We start from the raw sequence: 27,108 nt of genomic DNA, 5'->3' as shown, positions 1-27,108 counted from the left end.
AGAAATTGTTGGTGTTAACAGGAAATAACAATTCAAGTTATGATTGGTTAATAAAGCTTCAAGTGTTTAACTGCCATCGGTTACAATAAAATCAAATTGAGAAAATTTCCAGAAATTAAAATGAACATTGAATGGCAACAATCTGCGCAATCTGTAAATGCAATTTACTTAGTTGATCAACATCAAACATTAACCAATTGTTGAGTTAAACGTTGAATCAACTCATAAAAAAACACTGAATTTGGTTGACATAAATGGTAAATGAATGTTACGATGGATTTAAATGGGTGACAGTCAATAAGCCTTTGAATTAGGAAATGACAAATCAAATGTTGCAGTCGATTGTAATTAGCTAAACGTTTCATCAGATCAACAAAAAATGGACACAATTGATTGGCCTTTTCACTTCCATGAGACAAGTCAATGATGAGGCAAAATGAAAGTTAATCAAAGTCTAGATTAATCAACTGGTGCTGAGTATTGAGGAAGAGACGAAGGGATTTGAGTGTAAAATTTTCATTATTAAACAATAGAAAGGATTTAATTTTGTTTAAAATTTAATTTTTTCGAGTTTCGATTTTTATTTTACAAAAAAAAACAAATTGGTTCAAATTGTTAACAATATTATTTGCTGTGTTTGCTTTATTAAATAAATTTATTGTTTTTACTCAAAGATTTAAGGCTTTGTTTTTTGTTTCACTTTAGCTTTGGCTTTATGTAAATCTGTAAATGCAAGGAAAGAGTAACAAAAAAAAGTCAATTAGTAAATTGAAAAGAAAAGATAAATTGTGAATCCTGATTAAGCTGATTACTTACTTCATTAATTAGAACCCATTTACTAGAATCGACGTGACAATGAATTCTGAGCATCTTTACTGCACCTAAATGAGCACAAGAACCTTCAGCAATCCCTGTTGACTTGAAATCAGCAACAACCACAAAACCATCGGACGTCCGGTTGTATTGATTAGTTAATTGAACTTTATCAGCTTGACTGAAAGAGCCAGATGCTTGATCAAAGGATGGATGTGAGTTGGATGGAGATGACTGTAATGACATTAACAATGAAGATGAAGATGATAACTGATTAGACGGTACAATATCGGGTGGCGGAGGCAGAAGTTTAAAGAGTGGCTGAACCTCAACCGTAGTATTGTAAAACTTGTCCTCCGGATGCTCATAATTGGAGGTTCGTATGAAAAACTTGTCAATCACAATTGGATCAGTAAACTCAATGAGTATGTAATCACCCGCCTTGGGTGAAATGCCCCAAAAATAAGTGTAACCCTCGTAGACACCAGAAGCAGAGAAGGTTTTGTACTGTTGAATGGTTGAGGTTACAGTTGCTGAAGGATTATCAGTGTGAGCCTGAAATCCTGAAACTTTACCAAAGCTCTTCTCTTTCAACTTTTGAACTTTTCCCTTCAGCGAGGAATGTGTTCCAATGTGTTGAAACAGTGAAGGCCAATGTTGAATCCAATGGCGTGAAATGGCTTGGCGACATTGTTTCTCCGTACCATCGGTTCGGCAATAGCGAACGTTACCAATTGAAAAGAGCAACCAGTCAACAGGCTTGTCATTGTGAAACATAATGAAAAAGATGATTAAAAAGGGAAGGTCAACGGCTTTAACCATTTTACCGATGAACCCGAGACTACAAAAGTCAATGATGAACCAATCTTTGCGTTCAGCTGTGTGCTTAAGAGCTGTGGTCTTCATTTTGGTCAAAAATCCTGGTTCGGTTATAATGTCATCTTCCAATTGAACATAATAGACTCCTCTTGACTGACAGTACATCATTAAATAGGCAAAATCAAGGTTTTGTTTGGTTCGCCATTTAACTCGATCCATTGGATCGCCCAGCGTCTGTTTAAGGCTTGAATTAAAGTCAGGATAATAGGCAGCAGAGGGTGAAATTATCTCCAATAAACCAGAGTCGATAAATTCACTGAATTCACCTTCCAACTCAGCCACTTGCTTCTTAACGTGAACCATGTCAGTCTAGACAAAACCAAAAAAGACCAGAAAAAAAGTATTAAAATAATGCATTCAAATCAATATTAATGGAAAGGTTCAATCAGTCATTTGTCTGGTTTCAAACCTAAAAACACCAACACTTATTCATTACTTGAAACCCAAGAATTACTAGAGACAATTAACTAACTGCAAGGAACAGCCTGAAATCAAATGTCATTCATTGGTAAATCGTCTCATATTGATAAAACCATCAAAAGTGAATATGAAAATCTGAAAATAACATTAGAAAAAGTGAAAAGGTAAATTGTTTTCTTTTTTCATCATTGATCTTTTTATCAATAATGTGAAGGTAAATGTGAATCTGTAGATGAAACTTTAGAGACTCATTCATCAGTATTCACATTCAACCCTTATTATGCATCAATCACAAGATAATTCAACTCATCTATTTATTCATTCAACGTTGGTTTGCTTGTAAAAGAGCAAAATAAATCAACAAAAGATTCCCGAATTTTGTTTCTAAGTGCTTTTTTTGTTCAAATGATATTTCATTTGACGATGGTTAAGTATCACAAAGAAACTCTGTAATGAGTAAACATCAACAAAATTAATAAATCAAGGTTAATGCTAATTACATTGAAATGCATTCAAGTTGATTTAATGAATAGCAATAATTGATGAATTCGTAATGTAACTTAGTTTCCTTTTTTCCTCTCAAATCAATTAATCATGAATTGTTACAATCATACTTATCAACAGCATCATCCCAAGATTAAATAATTAAAATAATAATCAATTCAAGAAAAATTTCCATTCATAATCAACCATTTTGTTCATGTTTAAACATTGAATGGAAGAAGTTAATTCCTTTGAATATCATTTTAATATTGAAATTTGAAGAAGCATTGAAAATGTTGATTTTCATTTAATTTGGTTAAAACAGCGCAAAATTGTAAAGGTTGACATGAAGTTGAATTAATTGAAACATCAAACATAAATCACGTCTAATTGTTGACTGGCAATTGATGAAACTCCCATTAATATTAATCAATTTATGATTATGATGTTAAGAAGATTAAAAAATGTGAAATTGAATCTTCAGTTGATTAAAACTGGATTAAAAAAGCAAATTGATTCAAGATTTCACAGAAAAGTTCAAGGTTTTAAGATTCTTACTAAAGAGATTTAAGATTTAATATCATTTACTAACAAGATTTGGCCAACCCTGAGATTGAAAAGATCATGAAAAAACATGATATTAACATTGAGCATTGAACATACTAAAGAAGTAAATACAAAAATTTTCCTTTCGAGTTAAGAATTGGGACTTTGTGGGGTTTTAAGGGTGAAAAAAGTGTTCGATCGTTGATGTGGACTAACCATTTTTATCGACGAATAAAAAGTTTCAGCTCTCTAACTCTTAGGTCACCCGGAGGTTTAACCGAAAATCGAAGTGATCTGTTGTGCGGATACAGAAAATTTGATTTCATGAAATAAGTGCATTTTCTGGTTGATCATCAAAGTTACATAAAACTTGTTCCTTGGAAAAGATGAGAAAACAAAATCGATTGAAAGCTTTCTGTTGGCTTCAGTGATTTACAAAAATTGCATCAATTTGAAATGAATCCATTTGGTTAATACTCTTGAGCTATCTGACCAGATGAATCTGAAAACAATCCCAACATTTAAATGGTGAAAATGGAACAATTTGTTTTATTGGAAAATCTTTTTATTCGCAATCAAAATCTTATCCAGACTCAATATTGAATGAAAATTGGAGCAAAATATCACAATCATGAAATGAGTTGAATTTGAATAAATAAATAAATCGATAAAAATGGTTAAATTTACAATAATTTTGTTTTACTGCATTTACATAGGAAATGTTAATGTAAAAAGTAAATAACTTTTTCTTTACCAAGTTCATGAGCATTTGCATGATAAAAGTTTACAGAATAATATCATTTCTCATAATCATTATAACAACATTTCAATCTGTAAATGGATCCATTTAAAGTTAATTTCACTGGAAATGTTGATTCTTTCAAGCAATTGATATTTAAAACAATGAAATTAAACTTGAAATTAAAGAGCTTTCCCATCAACACAAAATAGTTGATTTTCTTAGTAAAGCTTGGTTTTTTGATCATATGTTTGATCAAAACCAAGCTTTACTATTTCCATCAAACTTATCTAACTAAGCAAAAAGACACGCGCAGTTATGTGAATGAAAAATTGGTTTATTATTTTATTTAAATAAAAGTGATTTTTGATTGTGTTTGAAATTAATTTTTTATCTTGGAGATGGCGCTCTAAAATTAGGCAAAAAATTGTTTTTAATTAAAATTGACTTAATTTAACTAATAAGTACTTACATGTACTTAGTATCACTATTAAAAAACTTTGATGGGAAAGCCCCTAACTCTAAAGACTCAATCCAATTAGAATCAAAGGAAAGAGAAAAAAAGAAAAACGTAATTTAATTTGAAAATAATTTGAAAGGTTAATTATAGCAATTAATAAATGAATGCTAAGAAAAAAAAGTTATAAATAATATCATTTTGTAAGTTTTTGCCTTTGTTAATGAAACCAATTAGCTTTCATTGTTTCAATGGCAACTATCTTGAGCAAACACTTATTCAATCTGATGAAAGGATTGAAAAAAATTGGTTCAATGATTAAGTGAGGAAATAATTAAAAGTAAAAAGGGTTAACAGTGCATTCAATATAACCTGCAAATATTTAGTTTGTTAATCAGTTTCATTGAGTTGAATGCAAATGGATGAGATTAATGCAAGATTAAGATTGAAGGGATTGACATTAAATAAGTGGAAACATTTGGTTGGAAAGTATCGGAAAGAGTAAAATAAATCATCTAATTGATAATGATTCATGTTAATGTAAATTGCCATTTTGATTTATCATTTTTGGTAAGCGAAATGTTAACCCATTTAGATTACATTATCATGTAATGCTGTAACGATGAAACAAAAAGGATAAATTGTCTTCTCATTCAAAGTGAATATTTCATGCTCAAGATGATCATCTAAATATAGTTTTGTCTTCTCGAGACAAATCAAACAGATTTTGTATCAAATCGTCTAATATTGATTTGAGCATCAGTTAAGCAATTCGTTTCAAGATAATTTCATGATTCAAAGAAATGAAAATAAAGTCAGATATTAGAGGAAATGTTTAGTTTTTAAACCATGAAAATTGAATACAATTATGTTTGCATAATTTAGATTGATTGTTGGAAATGCATGGAAATATTTCGTCTGGAAATTTTCTAAACCTTTTCAGTGTTTCAGAAAGCTTGATTTTTAAGTCAATGAATCATTTAAATTCTGATGAAATGATGCCATTGAATCACAAGATTCACCTTTGAAGTTCAAGAATTGCATTTACGAAAAAATTGGCCGAAATCGTGTTCAATGATTAGAAAGAAAAGGTTGAATTTAGATTGATCAGACGGACGAAAAGTAAGATTTGTTGAAAAACAAAAAGACATTTTCAAAAGTAAAGATTTTTTTGATTTGTTTCAACTGAACTGGCAGAAATGGCATGAAACTGTCAACATTTAAAGTAAAATAAAAATGGTTGAAACGATATTGAACATTATTTTATGTAAAAATAGACAATCGAAGGATAAAGACGAAACTAATAGAGAAACAACAATAACAACGAAATGATATTGTAATTGAATAATGGTGAAAAGAAGGGAAAAAGAGACAGAACTGACAAAATAATGTTGTTGACAACGATAAATGAAGTAATATAAGTTTGGATTACAGTTATAACAGAAAGATATTAAATAACAATGAAAAGTGTCTGATCGATTGAAAACAAAAAGGAAAGTTAATAATGCAGATAAATAATGATTAAGGATTGGCGATTGTTAATTGATGACTTTTGCTGCCGTAAAACTGGACACAAGTGTAAATGAGTTGCATTTAATGTCAATTTGCTTTTCCTAAATCAATTGATTGGAAGAGCATAAGTTTAACTCTTTGCCTTCAACTTACAATGGATTTACATTTTTTAACCATTTGGCTTTTTGAGTCAAGAAAACGAAATGTAAAAATGATAATCAAATGAACATGATCAGTCATGATGCAGAGGATGATAAGATAATGGATACGCTCTGGTAAATTTAAATTCCAGTTGATTGCATGATTGTCAAGATAACAATGTTTTCCTTTTTTACGTGAATTAATGAAGTTACTCTTTTGCTATGGTGATCAACTCATGATGAATGAATTAGAATATTTTTTCATCTTTTTTACCAAGAATATTAAATTATCAGAAAAAAGGCTTTTTCTTGTGTTTTATTTTTTCATGAATGCAAACTGTTCAGTGATAAAGGTTTAATCAAGTTGAAACAATGAAGGATGAAAAGGATAATCACGCAATGACAAGTTCATTTTGAGAGTCGGTTAAAGGCATGAAGAAAGGCACAAGAAAATATATAATATAATAATCTGAGGATATAATAATGTTCAACATGAACATCATGATTGTCAGAGGAAACAAAGATGATGAGGAAAGGAAGAAACTTGAAGGAAAAGGCAAAAAGTTTTGCTTGTAATTTTTTCTTCTTCTCAAAGGAGACTTTTCTTCGAGAATCAAATTCAACTCAAGGGAATATGTAATAACAATGAAAGGCTCATAGGAAGATGTTCATTGGTGAGTGAAGAGGAGATTGGTGGATGAATAAGTTCATTTAAGATGGGCGAAAAGTGTTGATCAACAAACATTTAGTGACCTTCTCATGTCAATCATGTTTGCCTATTGACGTTAATTGTGTTCATCAGAGAATCGAAAATCTGTTGGAAACAATTTTCTGTCTTTTATGGCCATTTTCATCATTCCAATTATTCTGTGAATAGATTAAAGATTTATTGGTTCAATTGATGGCTTCTGGGATTGAGTGAGAAGAAAAAATAACCTGAAAAATTAGGGTTTAACAATTGGATTAACAGTCAATGTTATTATGTGAAAACTGGAGGTCAGTCTTTTCAATGGAACCTCAAGTTTACATGATAACGTGACTGAGTCCACTTGAGAAACAATTGTGAATTTGGATTGCAGAGGAAACTTGAAAACATTTCAGACTTCAAATTCATCTTCATCTGTTTGTTTTAGACTTTTCTTCTTATTTGGAAGTTGAGTTTTTTTTTGTTTCTCCTTATCTTGTTTTACCTTTTCCTTTTCTCAAACCACCTTTAAAGGTGAAACACTTTGAACGCTGCTTGAAACACAGAGAAATGTTGATCATTTTGATAAAGTTGAGAAGAGGAAAAAGGTTGAAAGATGAAAGATGAAAATGAAAAGCAGAAGCTAGTTTTTAGAAAGATAATGATGAAGTGAAGATGAAAGAGTTTTGAAGGAAACAAATGTTGAATATGAAAGTTAAGGGAAGCGTAAAATACTTCAATTTATAAGACAATTCATTCGTTAAATCAGATTGTACTGTTAAGATGTATTATTATGAATGATAGGTGAGACACGCGCATGTTGGCCTCAAGTGATTTACAGCTAATTTTTGGCTTCACTTTCCTATGATTTTACAGGGAAAAGAATGGATCCAATTTCATGATAACATTTACATTTGTATCATGTTAATAACCAATTTCCAGGATTCCATGAAGAGGAAAGAAAGTTGAATGAAAGTGAGATAAAAAAAGATAATGGAAAGAGGTAAAGAAATGAAAATATAATGATAGGATGATGATGAAAGGGATAAAATGGTAGTTTCCAGAAGAGCTGTAAATTTGTAAGATGACTTGGGACAAAGGAAAGGTGCTAATGATGATCATGAAAGGGTAAATGTTAGAGATAAGCGAAAGATGAGGTAAGAAAAGATTCTTAGTCGACATTTTTGGTTTACAGATAATGACAATAGATTTAACATGTTAACTGAGGTGAAATGAGATAAATAATTTCTCATCTTTAATATCAAAGAGACATCTTGTAGGCTTAGTCAATGGAAAGGGTTCAACATGGGAAATGGTGCGATGTTGAGTGTTTCATCTTTAAATTGGGTCATTTTACAGAGTAAATGAGATTTTCAAGATTAAATTTAACTCCATTTCAAGACTTAAACCAACAATAAAAACAGAGTTGACTTTATGTTGGCCATTTTGAGATAGTTTATGAATAATTTTCAAAGTCAATTTCAGTTTTGCATTTTATATTTGATTTGTTGAAATATGAAAATAATATTGATTTGTTTTGATAACAGTTTCATCACAATTTTGGAAACTTATATTTCCAATGAAACAGAAAGGATTATATTCAAGACTGATGGATTAGTTTAGTTCAACAAAAATTGAAAACTTGAGATGAACATTTTACTCAAGCTCAGAATCTAATCTGATGATAAAATGTAATCTTGAAATTCAGCTTTGAACTAAACAAAAGGTTGATTGATCAAAACCTGAAATGTTCAACATAAATATGAACAAAGTTCTTGACATTATTGAGAAATGTTTCAACGAAAAAGCGATCTTTTGCTCGTATCGTTAAGAGTGAGACAATTAATAGATGAAATTCAATTGAAACACAGAAACAGCAAATATTGATTTAAAATTATGAATTGAATATTTAAATTGCTGATTTGAATGGCCATTGAACACAATTTACCATTAAATTGATCATTACCATTATCATGTTTATCGTCATTACCAAAGATAATCTGATTCACTTTTCTACAGAAAATTATTCAACGCTGAAAAAGGTTTAGTTGATAGTTGAATTGATCCCTTTCAAGGTATTGATTAAATTATACCTTGAAAAAGGTGAAATTAAACTCGTTATGATTTTTTATTATTTTCAATTTTATTAGCTGACAGGCCATTTGAATATGTTCGTAGGCTGTTCAACACTGAATATGAAATTAAATTGAAAAGCATTAAAAGAGCACAAAAATAAGAGTGAAAAGATTACACTCTACTTAACATTTTAACCATGTTTTTAACCTTATTTTTTGCATCCGAATTTAAGTTTCTCTAAAATATTTGCAAACTTTTCACCATTTTTACATCAATTTTTTTCTTCCTCAAATCTACCTTTTCTCTTCTTCTTCCTTGCTTCATCAGTTAATGTTACATCATTCGTCTATTTTTTTCCTTCAAATGTTTTGTATCTTTTATGAATTCATCATGAGCAACCATTGAAAAAGTACATGAAAAAAGAAGAGTTTCTGGTTCACTTTCTTTTGGTAACAATCACAACGATAAAACATAAATCTCATCAACGATCAGAGATAAAGGTTATTAACTTGAGTTCAAAGTAATCCTTGATTCAAACTCATCTTGTGGTTGAAATCAATTGACTTTCATGATGAATACAAAAACAGTGATGACAAAAAAAAGGTGAGTGAAAGAGGAGAAGATGACGCTGATAGAATGATGAGAATTTGCAAAATGATGAAAGAAAGGCAATGAAAAACTGTGGATAGATAAAGGGTCAGTTTGTGAGGGAAAATGTACTTTGCAATCAGCAATTTGGACATGTTATTGGAAGGAAAAAGAAGGCAAAAAATGAGCATGAAAAAGTGAGAGATGAAAGTGAAAAGAGTAACAATGAAGATGATGAGGATGATTGAGATGGAAAAGAAAAGGTTAAAACTATAAAAAAAAGCTACATCAAGATGAAAGGGATGTGATTATGTGCGTTTTTCATCTTGTTGTTTGTATAAAAAAAGCAATTGGTCAATATACAAACTTATTGAGCCTTGATCATCATTCTTTCCTGGTCATTGCTTTTCATCATTCTCATCATTCTCAGCATCATCGAGCAAAAACATTCAAGCAACTTTTTTCTCCTTCGATTATCTTTTTTCTTCCTTTTCTTGGTTATTTAAATGCAAAAAATCTTATAGATTGATAGTATAATAAGCATTTCTGATTGAGATTGAAGAGGATTGATTAATCTCATTTTGTTCTTGCTGATGGAAAGTTGATGGAAAGGATTAACAAAGATATTAAGCCGATATATTACATGAAATCATCTCTGGATAAATGGGTTATCATGAAAAATTACTTTTGCAAATTACTTTTTTTACTCTTTTCTTTTAGTCTAATCTGATTAGTTTTCCTGATGCTTGAGTTTCATTGTTCAAGATTTTAGTGAACAGTGATTAGTGACAAATTGAGCTACTGTTGTTGACAATGTTGGCCAATTTAAAATGCAAAGATGAGCTTTTTATCATTATTCAGAATTAATAGAATTATTAGCCAAAATTTAGTCAACAAAATGTTATTAGCTTTACTATTAGCATTTGGTCATTTATCAAGAAAAGGCTGCAATTGACTTTTGCATCCAATGGTGAGGATATAGAGAAGAGTTTTTTTACATGATAACGATTGAATGGAAGAAACGTAAATCATTTTCAATGAAATCGATGTTCAATCTGAATAATATTAATCAGAATGTAATATTTTAGGTGTTTATTTTGACTTTTACATAAATAAATAATGATAATAATCATGCACAGATAGGTAAATATTACAACATTTGGCTGTCTGCTGAGTTTCATTGCATATTGATGAAAAAATGAAACTTAGTGAATACAACGTTTGCAAAGTAAAAAAATGTCTCTGCTTGGTTGGTCTTATTTTTAGTTGCTGTTGTTGTTGTCATGGTTAATAGTTGATCTTTCATGATATTATCATGTAAAAAAATGGAAAGGAACAACAGAAAATGAATAACTTTTGAAACAACCATGATATTAATACATTTTGCTTTCTAATGCAAAAAAATGTTAAAATCATGTTTGTTATCAATAGAGGAAAAAGGCCTTTCAATGGAAGCAAAAATATCTAAAAAATTTGAAAAGACTTCACGACTTGACGAAACGAAAGGAAGCAAAATGTTTAAAAAATGAATGTTTGATGAATGATCAAAGATGAGGGAAGGGTGAAGATGAGGATGGATATGGATGAGAATATGAGTTTGATTGGAATAACTCAGAGTGTATAAGATATTCATGATAAATTATCTGAAAAGGAGATAAAAATGTTGCAAGAAAAGTCAGAATCAACTGTTCAAGCAAAATAAGAAGAAAAGGTTCAATTTATCGGTGAAATTTATCGATACAAAATATCGTTATTAATACATTTTTTTCAATAAATTTGAGTCAAACCTTTCACCATGGGAAAGATAACAAGGTTTACTTGAATAAAAGTCAGATTTGATAAAGAAAATTTCAAATCATCAATTTAGGTGAATGAAAATTGTGCCTTGGGTTAAACATGAACAGCTCAAGTAAATTTAGTGGCCAAGTCAGTGAATTACTGACAAAGTTTATCAAATTATTGATAGTTATTGACGTTGAAATGAAGTTTATAATGATAATCAAATAGAGAAAATTTGATGAAAAAAGTTAAACAACTAAAAATTTTACAATTTCAATGTTCAAGTTGAACAGCAAGTTAAGTTGGAATTCAACCCTTTTTGCCAAATTTTCAAACTTGTTCGTTTGATGGTGAAATTAATGGAGAAAAGCAAAGAAACAGAAAGTTTCAGCTTTAGTTCGATGTTTCAGGAAATAATATCTAGAAGTGAAATGAGCAAAATTTAAACCCAAACCAGAATCAACAAAATAGGTTTTCATGGGTTGTTGGCAAAGGACATTTAATGTTTTATGGAAAAACCTTAAATTTTTTTCATGGACTTCTTTTGAAATGACCTACAATTGTCCTAAAACTATGTTCATGATAACGATTGAAAGATATTGATTTTATGTTTATGAAAATTCTAATTAAAAATCTTTTGATTTCATGAAAATGATCGAAATATGCTGACTAGTATTTTCTAGCTTTGAGTTGATTATTTTTGTGAGACTTGAGTTGAAGTCTCTTTGGGGTCGTAAAGAGATTGACCAATGGTCATCTATTACGATAAAAAAACAAATAGAATGTGAAAAGCAATCAAAATTGGCAATGGCTTCACATAGAAATAAAGTTGCTTCAGGAAAGTTTCAATCGAGTGTGATATTGAATCGCTGAACTTGAGTTTTTTTTCGTTTTCTAGTTCATTCAAGTTTATACAAAAGATGACAATAGTCCAGATTCAGTGGAATCGATAACAAATTTTAAATCATTGAGGTTAAGTGAGACAAAAAAAGTATCAATTTATATTCAGTGAATTTTAAGGAAAACCAGAGTTGATAAAACTCGAGAAATGTGAATCAATGAATCGTGAAAATAGAATCAACTTCAACTTAAAAGCAGAGTTTGAGATGACAAAGAACATTTTAGATGAACTCAGATTGACTGATTTTCTGACAAACCAACAGCAACTTCATGGTAATCGACTAATTTATTGTTAACTTCAGGATCATCTGGTTCATGATGAACAGCAATCAGTTATTTTGTACATCAAACTCATCCTACTTCATGTCTCGATTTCATGTATCGAATGTCTGTTCAAATAAAGTCGATTTTGAAGAGAAAAAAATTCAAAATTTTGTGGAAATTAAATGCAATAATTTAAATAAACATTGGTCAGCTTGACTGATTACATATTATGACTTTATGGTGAAGACCATTTATCATGGAAAACAATAAATCTCGGTTTCATTAGCATTCACCATCAGACTGGTTTGACAGACTAGACTGACGATGGAAAATGAACCTTGAACTTTTCAACGAATCATAACAACAATTAGAATGGAAATTAAATGAACATTTTTGTTTCTATTATGCTTAAACTCAATCAGTTTATGATAGTTTCAATTTAATGCAAATCATTGGAGCAGCTTAAAGTTGAAAAGTTGAACAATAATGACAAAAAACTGAAAGCTATTGTGTTGTTGAATGAGTTCTGTTGAAACCCTCAGGTTTATACACATAATATCAGCAGGAATCAAGCAGCTGAGCAAAAAAACACAGGAAAAGTGGATAAAGGCAGTTTTAAAGTTTGACAATTGATAGTTTATTTTTGGGAAAAGTTTGTATCATTAGTTATAATTAATAAAATTGCATTCTGTGTGTTTTTGTGCCTTTAGCCTTTAGACAAGAACAGCGAGTCCTGAAAGCATAACTTTCAAAACAAACTGAGCTTCCAATCACAACATTTCAAGCAATCAATTTAATCGTTAAATTGCCGTAAATTCAAGAATCAAATCTTGAATAATTTCTATTTTCTGTTGTTCAAGACGAATGCTTCTAATAAGTTGAACTTTGCACAAATTCAACTTTGTGCAATTTATCAGGAAAAAGACTTGGATTTTTTAGTCAAAATTAGTTAGTTCAAAGTAAACTTTGTGATAGATTGATGAGGTCGAAAGCAATTATTAGAGCAAACGCTTGATAAAGAGGTGTGCAATAAATGCAGAATCTGATCTGACTATAAGTTCCAATTACAGCTATTGAAGCTGATTCTTTTTTGAAATCAGCTGATCTTGGATGAAATGAAAGTACAATTGTTCTTGCGCAAAGTATTTTCAGTCTCTTAATGATTCCAAGCTGAAATTTCATCTATTTTCAACATCAAACATGAAACATAAATTTTAGATCTTTTTCTACGAATATTGTGAGTCACAATAAATTTATTCAATTACAGGTAAGACTGATAGTCATGATCAGTGGTAAAACTGTCAAGGTTGATAAAACAAATGATTTAGTGACAGAAATGCCACCGAGATAGTTTGACATATGATCAAAAGAAACTGTTTTTGGAAAGAAAAGTATGATTCTGCTGAATTGGCTTTAACTAATAAAATTAAACCAGATATCTATTTATTGACAATGATGGTTGAAGAGCACATCAAAAAGGGATCAAAAGACTGACCACACATGAATCAGTCAATCAATCAAAACTTTTCAGATTCTTCATTCAAAGACAATGAGAAAATACGAAGAGCATTGAAAGGAAAACTACATTGTATCATGAATTTCAACAGTTATTCTTACTGACAAGGGTAGTGTCTAAAGCACTTCGCATAAAAGTCGACCTTTTAATCAATAGTTTTTATGATTAATTAATTCTCTCGGAATCTTTCGGTTTCGGAAATGAAAGTTAAACTAGAAAAAGTACAAAAAGTCACTTCCCTTGTGAGTTCGTTATCACACAAAAGATCAAGTAGACAGTTGAAATGCCGCGAATTGGACAAAATGATCATTTTGAAAGGTAAAGATAATAATAATAATCTTTATAAAGATGACAAGTTGAATTTACTTTTGGGTAAAATCAATTTTAGTCAAAGTTGAATGTGACAAAACGAGACAGAATTGCATAAATAACAATGGAATAATCTTTGCAGATAATTTTATTAATATTTCAAGTGACTTTTGCGAGTTCTGACAACTCAAATTGAGCATCAACAATGATAATAGCAATAATATCTCAACAATAAAATAAGTTATTATGATAAGCTTAGTATCAATAAAGCAACAGGGGAAATAAAGTTGCACATAAATCATCATTTTATTGTTGAGATTAAAATCAAGATTAACTGAAACTGTTATAATAAATAATATAAGAGTAATCCTTTTAATGTTGATAACGAAAATGGAACTTCTGAGTTACAGCAAAGTACTTCATGACAATAATAATGAAATTAGCAGCCATTCCCGGGATGCAAGATCAAGTTTTGTATGAAAATGCTAGAAGCTTCAATAAGCGTAATAATGCAAAAGCACAAAAACGATTTATTCGACGATTCTTGGCATTTTTAATTTGTATTCAAATTTGGAATTGAATTAAAGCGAAATTCAATTGAATTGTTCGATGGTAAGGAATAATTTTTGTCAATATTGAAATCGCTTTGGACATAAGTTGAAAGATGATGGAAATTGAGAAAAAGTGAGAAATAATTTTGTGAATTGGATCATTGAATATGATGGCAGTTGAATAAATCAAAATGGTTCTGGTGATAATGATAATGATCAAACCTCATCAAATAGACATTAGGTTTGGAAGGAAACTTTTTGGGTGAAAATTAGCAACTCTCTGACTCTCTGTTGAATAACCATTAGTTTTGTGATACAAAGATTGGCCAAAATAATAGCTTCACTTAATGAATGAGTTTTCAGTTTGAAGAAGAAATGTTAAAACGATTGAATCGATACTGTCTAAATCAATTGAATAGCTCATCTTGAGTCAACCAAATTACTTTTAATGCTTTTCAAATGTCCAAGTTCATTGTCATTAAATTGTTGGATCAATTGTAGATGTAAAAAGAGCAAAATAAGCATTTGCAAAGTGAAACAAACACTTTCAATGAATCGATAAAAGTATCGATTTGGATTTTTAAGGTAACAAAAAAGCTGAATAGTGAAGTTTAACCAAGTATTTAATGAGTAAATCAAACATTTACACCAAGAAAAGCAAACTGCGATTAGATTATCAGCAATCAATAGACAAAACTAACTTTAATTTTCACCAAAATTGACACAGAATAATGGCAATGTTCACAATTAACCATTGAATATGAATTCAATAAGTTTCAGGATAGAAACAACTATCAATTTCCAGGGAGTTTTTGGTTAACAATGGTTTTGCAAATGACAAAATTGTTATTAATCACAAATCCTGTTTCATAGTGAAATGTAATTATTTACCTCTCATGGTTTAATCAATAAATTCATTAGAGATTAACGAATGAGGTCGATCTCGATGAGTAAAAAAGCAAACTTGAAATCAAGATTAATATAAACATTGTTACTGGAAAGTATAGCAATCAAGTGAAAGAAGAGATTCTTAATCATGATAATCAGTTTTCTCATTGAATATTGATTAAAGTCGATACCAATGAATCAACCAAATTGACAGTCGTATAAGAAGGAAGAATCATTTTTACTTTTGCTTCAGTAAAAGTGAACCAACATCAAGACGAAGAAGATAAAGGTAAATGATGAGGATGATGGAAGTAGCATGAAAGGAAAAATGATTTGAGAAAAGCATGAATGAACAATTTATCGAAGAAAATGATCAATTTTTCTTCAACTTGCAAGGAACAGAGTTGAATGCACAAAAAAAGCAAATCAGACAATAGCTAAAATGATCGTTAAGTTTGGCATAATTTTGCCACTCTTACCATTATCATTACCATGAAAGGCTCATCACCATTGGGTCTATCATTATCATCATCATCACTCAACAAGTGTAAAAAACAAACAATTTACCTTAATTTTGTTTCGTAAAAAAATGTTCACCTTATTAGTCTGCAAGTTTATGTGTTTATTTTTTTAAACAGTTTTGTTGATATTTGTAGCTCTTTTGTTTGTCCTTTATTACCTTTTTTTGGTTCCTCTCATGATGATCATAACTACTTTAATATGAAATGTATTGGTGAACCTGAATTGAGATAATTTGAAAAGCAAAAGGAAGCTGGTTAAGCGGCTTTATTACAGGTAGAGCGTGAAAAAGGTCGTAACCACACATAAATGATGTTTTTTTTGGGCTTAGAAATTGATGTTCAACAAATTTTCCGTTAATTTTGGTCGTCTCTTTATTCGATTCGATTTGCTCTGTTTACCTGAAACTAGTAGTTAACAAATTTAGATTAAATTGTTAACTGTTTCAGGCTTTTCCATCTTTTTGTTGCTCTTTTCATTTTCTGGTTTTTCATTCATTTACAATTTAACGTCCAATTGGTAAACTTTGAAAGCATTTCTTCCCGTTCAAATTAACATTTAATTTCGGATAATCATCATTACCTAGAATTTTGAATTTTAAAAGTTCATTTGTTGCTATCAAATTTCATCTCATTTGCCCACCATGATGCTGGCTTCTTAACATTCAGTGTTTGCTTCAATTTAAACCTTTCATGCTACGGTTGCCTTGAAAGTTAATCTTAAATTGTGATAACATTTTGTACTCCATTATTTTACAATAATAGTAATTTAATATCATTTTTTGCTTGTTAACTTTACAATGCATTTTTAATGTACAATGTGGACATAGCGTTTCATGGTAACATGGTAAAGCAATTTGTACAAATTTAATAACAATTGATTGTTCAAAGTTGATCAAGTGTGAAAATTTAAATTTTAAAGTGTCAATGATGTCGGAAATTGTTTTAACTATTGTTTTAAAAGTCGATTGAAGGTTTCAATGGAAAGTGTATTGACTGAATGTTCACATTTTAACGCAGTTTTCATCACACAATGAGAAACATTCATGACAATGATGTGTGAAAATTAAGAAGGATAATGATTGTGTCTGAATAAAGTTAATCAAATCTGAGTCTAGTTTCACTGAGGAAAAGGAAAGGTCTTTGTATTGAATCTAATGATGTTGAGGCTGAAAAGTGGGCAGATAAAGGCGATGATCAAGATGAAAGGAAAAGCTGAAGATGAGAAATGAAAGAGAATGGAAAAAATGAAAGTGTGCTAAACAATGGTCATCTTGATTACCAGGTATAAGATTGGGTGGACACAAGTCAAGATGCAGCTTTTGAAAGTGATAATAATGGAAGGGAGAAGATGAAGACTGAGATGAGAAGGTAAAAAGACTGGAAGAATGACATAAAATGAAAAAGAAAAGGTTGAAAGAAAAATATCCAATTGAAATTTTACTTTTTCTCTGCCTATCAGATAAACTTCCATGCTTTATTAAATTAAGCTCATCTTTAGGATATTATTTTATCATTTTTATCATTTTCTTGTTTTCATTTCATTTTTACAAAAATTCAATTTCAACCTTTTCCTCCTCATCAAGCTATTTTTAGACGCCATTGGGTTAACGAGAAACCAAAACTCATTTCTAGTTTTCAACATTCAATTCATGATGATTGTTGCTGAGTAGTTAAACCATTAAACAGTTGAAAATTGTAATCAATTAAGGATACAATTTTAATAGCATAATCAACCTGAAAAGGTGCGCAAAAGGCAATAACTGAATCAAACTGGAAACGTATTTTGAGTGAAACGCAATTAGGATCAACTAGTCACAATTTGATATCTTTATTGGTCTTCGAGTGGATATAAAATTGCATTTTAAACATAGAAGAGAAGCTTCAGAGAAAAGGAGGAACAGAGGAAAGCATCAACAGGGTGATCATGATAATAAAACGAGTAGTTTAAACATTACCTTGATTAAAGGTGAAAAGGTAGGTCGATCACTGGGAGGATCTGGAATACTACGGAAGAGTAATGATGTGGAAGCGTGTATATCACAAAGATTTTAGCTTCTCTCTTTACTCTCGCCATCATTATCATCATCATCTCTTTACTAATTTACTTTCCAAGAAGAGTTGATGGAAATAAGTTCAAGGAAAAAAAGGTAGTTCTACTCGAGTAGATAGATAGTTTTACGAGTTAAAAATAGAACCCAATGGAAACCTTTGCCTTTTACTCGTTCCTCTAGAAAGTGATTTATTGTTGATCAAGTTAATTGAATAAATTTTAACACTTCAAGTTTACGTCTTGAAACTGCTCAAAGCACAATTATCTTGTTGACCAAACATTTCATGATTTCTTAATCTCAATCTATGGTAATTTTTTCTTTTACTTTTTTTCCTTTCTTTCTCAATTCATGCTTCTGTAACTTCTCATGAATTTTTATTTCACCTCATGGTAGCTGAGCTTTTCAATTTAACTTTCAATTGCTTCAGTTTAAACTGTTTTTTGCTCGTTGCTCAACTAATCATCCTGTTCATGAAACCCACAGATTTAAAAGACAATTGAAGCAAAAATATTTTGACTCAATTTCAAAGTCAGATTTGCTCTTGAAACCTTTCATTTGTTTCATTCAAAAACATTGGATTGCTTTAAGTAACAACAAACGCATTATAATAAAAGGTCAATGTAAATATTTTGATCAATCATTACGATAACCTTATAATTTGAACAGTTTTCAATGACTTTAACTTAAGTTGACAAAAACCAGAAAATTTTCAATGCATTTTCTTGCAATGAAAAGTTATTAGAAATCAGTCAAATTATGAAACTTGTGACAATGCATTGATTCTTGAGACAGGTGAAGTTCCAAGTGTGATTCAAGTGAAACTGCACTTGAAACGGAACTTCATTCTTACGCATTTCAGTGCGAGAAATGCGCACTGAAATTGGCAAGGTGATATTTGGGCGAGAAAGTCAATCAAAATGCATCTTCACCTGTTTATCAAAGGTCTTGAAATATTCCATTGATGCATCCATACATGGGATCGAATCTGAGAAATGCTGAACTTTCAGAGAATCATAGACTAATTGCCTAAAATCTTACATAGACTCAACTTTCCCAAAGCAATAAAAAGCAAAGTAAATAAGATATAAATACATATCTGTGTAACATGAAGCAAACAGAAAAACCAGAATCTTTGAGCTGATTGATTATGTGGTAAAGGAAAGTACATTTGAAAACAAATGAAATAAAGATGGTAAAGAATGGAGTAAATATTGTTACAAGAAAAAGTACAAAGTAAAATGTAAAATCACGAAGTGCATATTTAATCAGATAATGGAGTAATCAATGAATGAAAACATTACATTTGTTAGACAATAATCAGAGTGAAAATGATTTAGACCTGAAAATACAGAAGCTTTTTCTGGTTAATTGTTTACTGCTTTTTTGCTGTGTTTGCAAGTGTTTCCAATCATTTAGTGTTATTGTGTGAATGACAGTTCACATATTTCCTTCAAATCTCTTCATTTCTCTTCATTCAATTACAATTTCACTGAACATTATTGATCTTTCTTCTTCTTATTCTGCTGATGATTCAACAAAGATATAAAATCAAGTTAAATGGAGGAAACAAAATGAATAACTTTCTTTCAAATTGACAACTTAAATGAAGCTTCCATGAAAAGCCATGAACAGAAGAAACATTTGAAAGGCAATCATAATCATCATTGAAGATCAATAAATAGCTCCATGTGATAAATTGATGAACACAGAAATGAATACAATTTGATAGCAATTTTGACGTGAACAAACAAAAGGTTCAACATTTGAATTATGAGCTTAATCAGTAAATTGGTTGAAAACAATGAGAAATGATTCCAACAATTATATCCTTCAACTGAAGATCAAAATGCAAATTCTTGATATTTTCAAATTTACTTTTAATTTTGTATTTAAATTTTGTCTTTTCATAATTTTTTACACTTGAGTTTTGGTCTTTTATGAATTTTTATGATCAATTTATTTACTTTTAACCCACATTTTAATTAGAAACACTTTTTATTGTAAAATTTAATTTACTTTATCATTGATTGTAGATGGGTTTATAAGAGTTTCAAGTAGAGCTCATCAAAATGGAATTTGCTACTTGACTTTCATGACAATTCAAATCGATATCAGGAAAGGAATAAAGGAAAATCAATACTTTGCTAGATTTTCATTTAATGCTTTTCCATCAATTTTATTAGATGGAGAAAAAATTGAAACAAACAGCTGAAGGAGTGAAATAATTGTCAACAATCAGTTTTTCACCATCATTTATATTAGTTTGTCAGTTAACCAACACCAAATAATCAGACTAACCCAGTTAACTTTTAATTCAAGTTGCAAAAAAAAAGGTTAAGTGAGTTCAACTCAGCATTAAGGGGAAACTCAGTTTAAGTATTAATTTGCTAATTGCATTTGCTTTGTGTTTTGGGTGAAAAAACATTGAATAATTATGATCTTCTTTACCCATATTTGACCTAAAAACATTGAGTATCGAGATGTTTCAAGTAATCATTGAGTTGGTTTATCAAGTGTGATATCAAGAAGCATAAAGACGATGATAAATCAACATCATTGCCTAATATTAGAAAGGTTGATTGTGAGGAATTAACAAATTGTAAATGAAAGGGCAACAATGGAAAACGTTTTTTATGAAGTTAATTAATTACAATCTAACAATATCTAGGTTAAATAGGATTCACTTGAAAAATGAACCATTTTTTGGGTAAGTTGAACATAAAACGGTAAAAGTCATTTCTGTTTTTTTCACTTTTCACTTTTGAAAACATTATTCAACATTTTCATGGCAACATGACACTTGTTTGGAGGAAAGGTCACAAAGGATACATTAAGTTGATCAAGTAAATAATGAAAATTAATCAGAAGAGAGAAAAAAACATTAAAAAGTAATTGCAATTCATTGATATTTAAGGCTTTATTTCAATTACAATTCTTGAGACTTTGAAGCCATTTCTAGGTAACCGGGTAAATCTGGTATTACACCTGACACAAGAATAGACTTGAACAATAATTGAATGTTAATCATGTTACATGTGTCAGCATAGCGATTGAAAGAAAGATTTTGAGTCAAGTTGAGATAATTTACTTGATTGTTACCTTAATGATTTCACTGTAATCAAGAATAGTGATTTAACTGAATCTGGATTGTCATGATAACAAGTGATGATCATGATGAAAGAGAGTGAAGGAAAATTTGTAAAGGTTATCATGAAAAAAGGTGAATGTGTGAAAATGAACATAAATGTTGATAATAATTATAATGATGGAAATAACGATCATCAAGATGATGATGTAAAACGAAAGTTGATTCAAGAGTAAGTTGAAGTTACTTGATTTTCAAATAGCTTTCAACTTACGATTGTGACCCATTTTTATCCTTTAAACAACAGTAAACTCATCTTTATTTGAGATTATTAATCATGTTATTGAATGAACATTAACATGATAAAAGTCTGCTCATGATAAAAGTACAGTTTTACCGAAGTCTTGCCATAAACACATTTTTGTTGACTAACCAACAATGGCAACTGCATCGTGACTCAATCAACAAAAGGTCACAAAAGGATATTAAAATTTGCAACAATTTAAAATCCTAATGTTGCTGGAAAAATATACATTTTGAAAAACTTTTACTTTTGTAATTAATATTCATTTTTACATTCATTTTAGCCCATTTAATTAGGGTTGTTGGTATCAACAAACATTACAGGTTGCCTCTAAGTTGGCTAAAATGCTATGTCTATGGGAAGAAGTTAATTTTTGTTGTTTCATCAACATCATCATCATTATCATCTTCATTAAACAACTACAGCTTAAGAGGAAGATAATGATGTATCAAAATAAGAAAAGTTAATGATAATTTTACTGGCATGATTAAGGTCATTAAACTTGGGTCAGTATAAAAACAAAAGTAAAAGCATTCACATTTAATTATATTTTTGTTGTGTGCAGTTGATTGTTGGAATTGATTAAAAAAGAAGAAGAGAGAAAAAATTGTATAATGTATTGAAGGTATGATTGGGTTAACGGTTGCGGGTTTAATCCGTGATTTAAGGTTAATCAGGAATAAGAGTGTAAACAAAAGGTTTTACTTTTAGGTTTGAAAGTAAAGTTCAATGAAGACATAATGATTGGTTTAATATTGACAAATGATGTTGAAAAAGGTAAATAGAAAAAGAATGGAAAAAGAATAGAAAAAGGAAAATGTGTGATAAACTTACCTCAGCAATGAAAACAACTATTAAAGCTTCTTCCCTTTCGGATGGGTTAATGTTGTCAATGATGTTACGAAGAGTTTGAACTAAATATGATTGAACAGGACGCTTGACTGTTGGTATACCAAGAACTAGGTTAACACCGGTTCGTCCATTGGGATAACGTGCAGAGGCTCGACGGAAAGCTGGTGTCAATGGGTCCGGGTTTTTGAGAAGATGGGGCAAAAAATGGACTAGTGTGGGAAGTTCAATTTGATCCGAGGAAACTGAATGACTTTGGTAGGGAATATCCAGTCCGGTTGGACTTCCATAATTATTTTGATCTCGATGGTTTAATGTTTCATACGATCGGGTGTCGTTGTTGGACACGGATCTTATTGTTTCCCTTAAATAGTTGACTTCAATTTTACGCTGTTGGTTAAGCATTTCCACATGGTTTAACTTTTCTCTCAGTTCGATCAATTGTTGGGTTAATATGGCTTCTTTGGAGGGTCCAGAGATTGATCGATCAATTGATATGTCCCCCGTGAAAAGGACCAATATGGTTAAAGCTGGTATTAAGGCAAGTAATACGCTGAAATAGATGAATTTAAGTCGATGACCACCACGAAGTTTCATCTCAACAATAACCTTTGACTGAAATTAGAGGGTTCCAGGGGTGAAACTGAGCTGTACTTTAAATTGGGATGATTGGGTAAAGAGAGGATATTTCCAATTGTTATGTTGGTCATCAAGTTTAAGGCTTGACTTTGATCTGGATTGGTCGAAAAAAACTGGTCAGGAATAATAGAAGGATTAAATACAAGGTTTGAAATGTATATCCATTTTCTCGGTGGTATTTTAACAAACAGGATTATTAGTGATGATCCGGGTTTAGATGATGGTGAAGGTTGACTTTTTGAATCACACTAGATTGGGTTTTACTTTTGAGTTAGTTTATGATGAAGAGTTCAGAGTGAAAGACACTAGGATAAGGAAAAATCAATGGCACTTGAATTAGATAGTGAAATTACTCAATTTTTGGGTTACATGTAATGAGTTGGAAACAACATGGAATAATTAAAATACTGGAAACAACGTAGAGTGAAAAGAAATTGAATAAAAGGCCAGAAGAATGAACTAGAAGTAGAATGAGTGGTTGATGGAAAAAATGGGTTTGAATAGGACGAATTTTGCTGATGGATTTAAATGAAATGATAAAGACGAACAATGGATTGGCATGAAAAGTATAAGGTCGCAATCAGTGTGACGTTTTTTTCCAATTTTATTCCAGTGTAACAATAATTTATCTTGTTGTCATTGGTTAAAGTTGATAAAAATCACTAGATAGTTGATTGATTTGAAGGTTGTGATGGTGACAGAATAACGGAAACAAATATGAAGAGTTGGTTATGCACAAAGCACATGATAGAACTGTTTCGGTGCAGGTTACAGCTTAAATTGTAATCTATTGTGTCTTGATGGTTGTTGTAACAGTAGAGATGACTGGGATGATGAAAGGGAAGAAGAAGACGAAAAAATTGAAGAACCAAGAAATAGAATTAGAAAGTGATTCTGGCGTTATTGTGATGATGATGATGACAATCTGGTTGAACCATTGATTAAATGAAAACTTATCGAGTGTTGGCGATGAGGAAAACAGTAACAAAATATTAATAGATGAGAGACAGCATGGAGATAATGTTAGATAACTTATTTTATCTTGAATCAGAATTGGTCTTCCTTTATCATTGACAATATTTACTTGTTCGAAGCAAATTGAAAAATAAATAGAGAGATGAGAGAAAACAAAATATCGTTTATTTGTTCATCACACTTTATTTATTGGCATCAATCTTTAGCTAACCATTTTCCCTCTCTCTAACAAACCATTTGTCACCATTTTCATTACATAATTTGACACATTTACTTGGTTAAAAATTATATTATTTCACCATTTTAAATAAACTCGAAGATTCTAATATAACTGTAAGAGTTGTCGTTATTGTTGTTACTGTTGAGGTTAAACTGGCTTTTAAAGCTACCAACAAAAGACATGTTTTAAGACTCATTTCATCCAAACAGATATTAAATCTCAAAACCAGGATCAGATATCAATAGATATCAGATATTTTCACAAGAAGAGAGGAAAATTCAATAATAAATTGAATTATTTCAAGCTTAATTGTAGCTAAATCTTGAATAACATTGAACTAAACATTAGACTTTAATAAAATAAGAGCTAATCATGATATATTAATGAGATTATCAACTTATCTTTATAAGTATCGGTTATTTGACCAGAATCGGATTCGGTTAATAATCGACTGAAGATTAAATCATGAAATCGATTGGTAGACTTGTGCTATTAATGATTAAATTAATCAACACAATAACATTTGATCGTCTGGTTTTTAATGTCTGACTGTAATCAAGATGACTGTCAAGCTAAAACCTTAAAGCTAAGCTTACTTCGATCTGTTTATCAGCTATTAAATATTGAAAGATGTCTTGTTGTTGCTTTTAATGCGATGTTTAATAACAGTCTGTGATCTAAATGCGTGGTTGATCTAGCTTTTTAATTAGCTATTTGAATGAGACCAGGTTTGGCTGAAATCAAGTCGTCTTGTAACATTAAATTTCATTGGTAAAACTTGGAATGATGATCAACGACATTGGAACTTCCATTATGGTATGAAGAGTTAGAGAGTGAATGAGATGAAAGATTGCGTATCAAACGGCTAAAGAAACTTTGTGACCGTTGGTGTTGATGATGGTTAACCATGAAATTTCACTTGGTTTACATAAGTAGCAGGAAAAGTGACTCGGTCTGTCAGAGTGAAAAAAAGCGATCAAATTTAAGGCAATACACCTAAGAAACAAAATGACAGCCTTTAGTTAGAAAGATCAAGTAACATTATCACAGTAGCAGAAAGAAACTAACAATTTTCACGATTGAGAAACAAAACGTACGATAAAAATATGATATAAAATATTGGAAAACATACCATGGACAGAGCCACTTTCCCAATTTCGTTGGTGAAACTTGATTAGATTTGTTATTAACTTGAAAATAGCTCCAAATTTAATTCAGTAAGAATAGTTTATTGGTGAAATTTTAGATGGCAGCTTTGTGTTCCCGGTAAACGCCTTGTCAAACGTCAAAAGATAATCCTTTGGTAAATGCGACCATTTGTTTGCTTTTAATGGTTTTAATTTATCAGTTTGTTTAATCAATGAGATTGACTTTAATCTATTTTAGTAATTTAATTGGATTTTTTATGGCTTAAGAATCGCTATTAATTCCTCCTACCTTATCAATAACTCGAGTGATGTAAATGTTTGAGGATGGCGCCACAAAAGCTGCTCTATTAACCACCACCCATTGGAAACCACATTTTTGATTCATTTGGTTGCAATTGACTTATTACTGTAATCTAAGTTTATATTGTCTCAATGTTATTTATTATATTTCTTATTTTCTGACTATTGTGCATCTCATCGTTACAATGTCTAATCAAGAACAACGAGTTTCTTATTGTTTAAAAGTATTGGAAAGAATCTGTGTCACCGATAAAGTTATCCGGCGAACAGAAAAACTGATTGGTGATACTCAAGTCAAATTGGAAAATCTATTGAAGGAGATTGATTCTGAACGACAATTACGGAATCATATTCAAGAGATTGAAGCCAGAATAAGGTGTTTAAATAAAGAGCACAGCTTGGTGAAAGCAAGCCTACAAGCTCAAGATGATAGATCTTCGCAAAATGACCGGCTTATTCAAGAAACGTCAATTGACATGGATGTTCAAAGAGAACAGATGAGAATCGATTATAAGTGTTTAGAGAGCAAACGAAATAATCTCAACGAAGAGAAAATAAATCTTCAAACTAACAATTTCCATCTCATCTTACGTAGAAATAGTCTAATCATGCAGCTTTGTCAAATATATCCTATTCAAAATAGTCAAGGTAAGTCCATCTTTTAGCAAACGTGTTTTTGTGTTGATCCAAAACTGACTTCCCACCATTGTATTGAGGCCAATTTCTATATTATATTTTGTTATGTATTGAGATAAAGTCGTGTTATGAAACAAACAGTTTTAACCGGATTTTTTTGTTTTTTTTTCATTACAGGTAAATATTCCATATGTAATGTTCATCTTCCTGATTCTGAGGATTTTAAGGGTAAAAATAATTTTCACCTGTCAGTGGCTTTGGGTTATGTTTGCCATTTTCTCGTCATGATGTCTAAATTTTTGGATATTCCTCTACGATATTCATTGATTCCTTATGGTTCCAATTCCTGTATAATTGATCATATTGATCCTTCACTAGACAAATCTGGACGAGTTTTTCCTCTTTATTGCGATACAAATTCCAAGGATAAAAAGATTGCTTTCAATTACGCTGTTTATCTGATCAACAAAAATATCGCCCAATTGAGGCATTACCTGTCTCTTAAAACAAGCGATCCTAGAGCTACATTACCAAACTTATATAATCTAATTGAAGAAAGGTGTAAGCTAACAAATAATTAGTTAGTTAGTCAATTTTTATTTGTTTTGTGTCTAATCAAATGTTTGTAAATACAAGTTAAAAGTTATATATATATATTATAGATGGATTAACCCTGTTTATCAATTTCAATCATACTCAGTTTTTTATAACTTATTGCTCCTATTCTTGTCTTTTAAGTTTTGTTATTTTCCAATCGATACACTTCAACATTCTCATTTCGTTGAATTGTGTTTAAGTTACAAGTTTAATTGACCAAAAGTTAATAAAGTTTATC

General features: G+C 30.4%; 2 protein-coding genes across 2 annotated transcripts; one reads left to right on the top strand and one right to left on the bottom strand.

The window, feature by feature from the left end:
• Positions 1-539: 539 nt before the first annotated feature.
• On the bottom strand, positions 540-24,338 carry LOC107361964 (alpha-1,3-mannosyl-glycoprotein 4-beta-N-acetylglucosaminyltransferase B). Its single transcript, XM_015928927.3, has 3 exons — positions 22,341-24,338; positions 817-2,001; positions 540-723 (listed from the first exon to the last, which is right to left on the bottom strand). The coding sequence occupies exons 1-3, from the start codon at positions 22,950-22,952 to the stop codon at positions 697-699; spliced, it is 1,824 nt and encodes a 607-aa protein (XP_015784413.1). The 5' UTR covers positions 22,953-24,338; the 3' UTR covers positions 540-696.
• A 1,395-nt stretch (positions 24,339-25,733) lies between these two features.
• Positions 25,734-26,963, top strand: Uvrag (UV-resistance associated gene). The gene is made up of 2 exons (XM_015928968.3): positions 25,734-26,285; positions 26,451-26,963. Exons 1-2 carry the CDS (start codon positions 25,823-25,825, stop codon positions 26,852-26,854), a joined length of 867 nt encoding a protein of 288 aa, XP_015784454.1. The 5' UTR covers positions 25,734-25,822; the 3' UTR covers positions 26,855-26,963.
• Positions 26,964-27,108: the final 145 nt, after the last annotated feature.

Source organism: Tetranychus urticae, chromosome 1 (assembly GCF_039701765.1).
Source record: "Tetranychus urticae isolate SD_2017Ah chromosome 1, NJAU_TeUrti_SD_1.0, whole genome shotgun sequence".
Classification (NCBI taxonomy): Eukaryota; Metazoa; Arthropoda; class Arachnida; order Trombidiformes; family Tetranychidae; genus Tetranychus; species Tetranychus urticae.
Note: the sequence above shows the minus strand (reverse complement) of the source record. Positions and strands in the feature narration are given on the sequence as shown.

Excerpts from the sequence above, each read along its gene's own strand:
- Uvrag (XM_015928968.3), top strand. The coding sequence starts at position 25,823 with ATGTCTAATCAAGAACAACGAGTTTCTTATTGTTTAAAAGTATTGGAA. Across the intron at positions 26,286-26,450 it reads TCCTATTCAAAATAGTCAAG|GTAAATATTCCATATGTAAT; the intron begins GTAAGTCCATCT and ends TTTTCATTACAG.
- LOC107361964 (XM_015928927.3), bottom strand. The coding sequence starts at position 22,952 with ATGAAACTTCGTGGTGGTCATCGACTTAAATTCATCTATTTCAGCGTA. Across the intron at positions 2,002-22,340 it reads TAGTTGTTTTCATTGCTGAG|ACTGACATGGTTCACGTTAA; the intron begins GTAAGTTTATCA and ends GGTTTTGTCTAG. Across the intron at positions 724-816 it reads AATGGGTTCTAATTAATGAA|ATTTACATAAAGCCAAAGCT; the intron begins GTAAGTAATCAG and ends TTGCATTTACAG.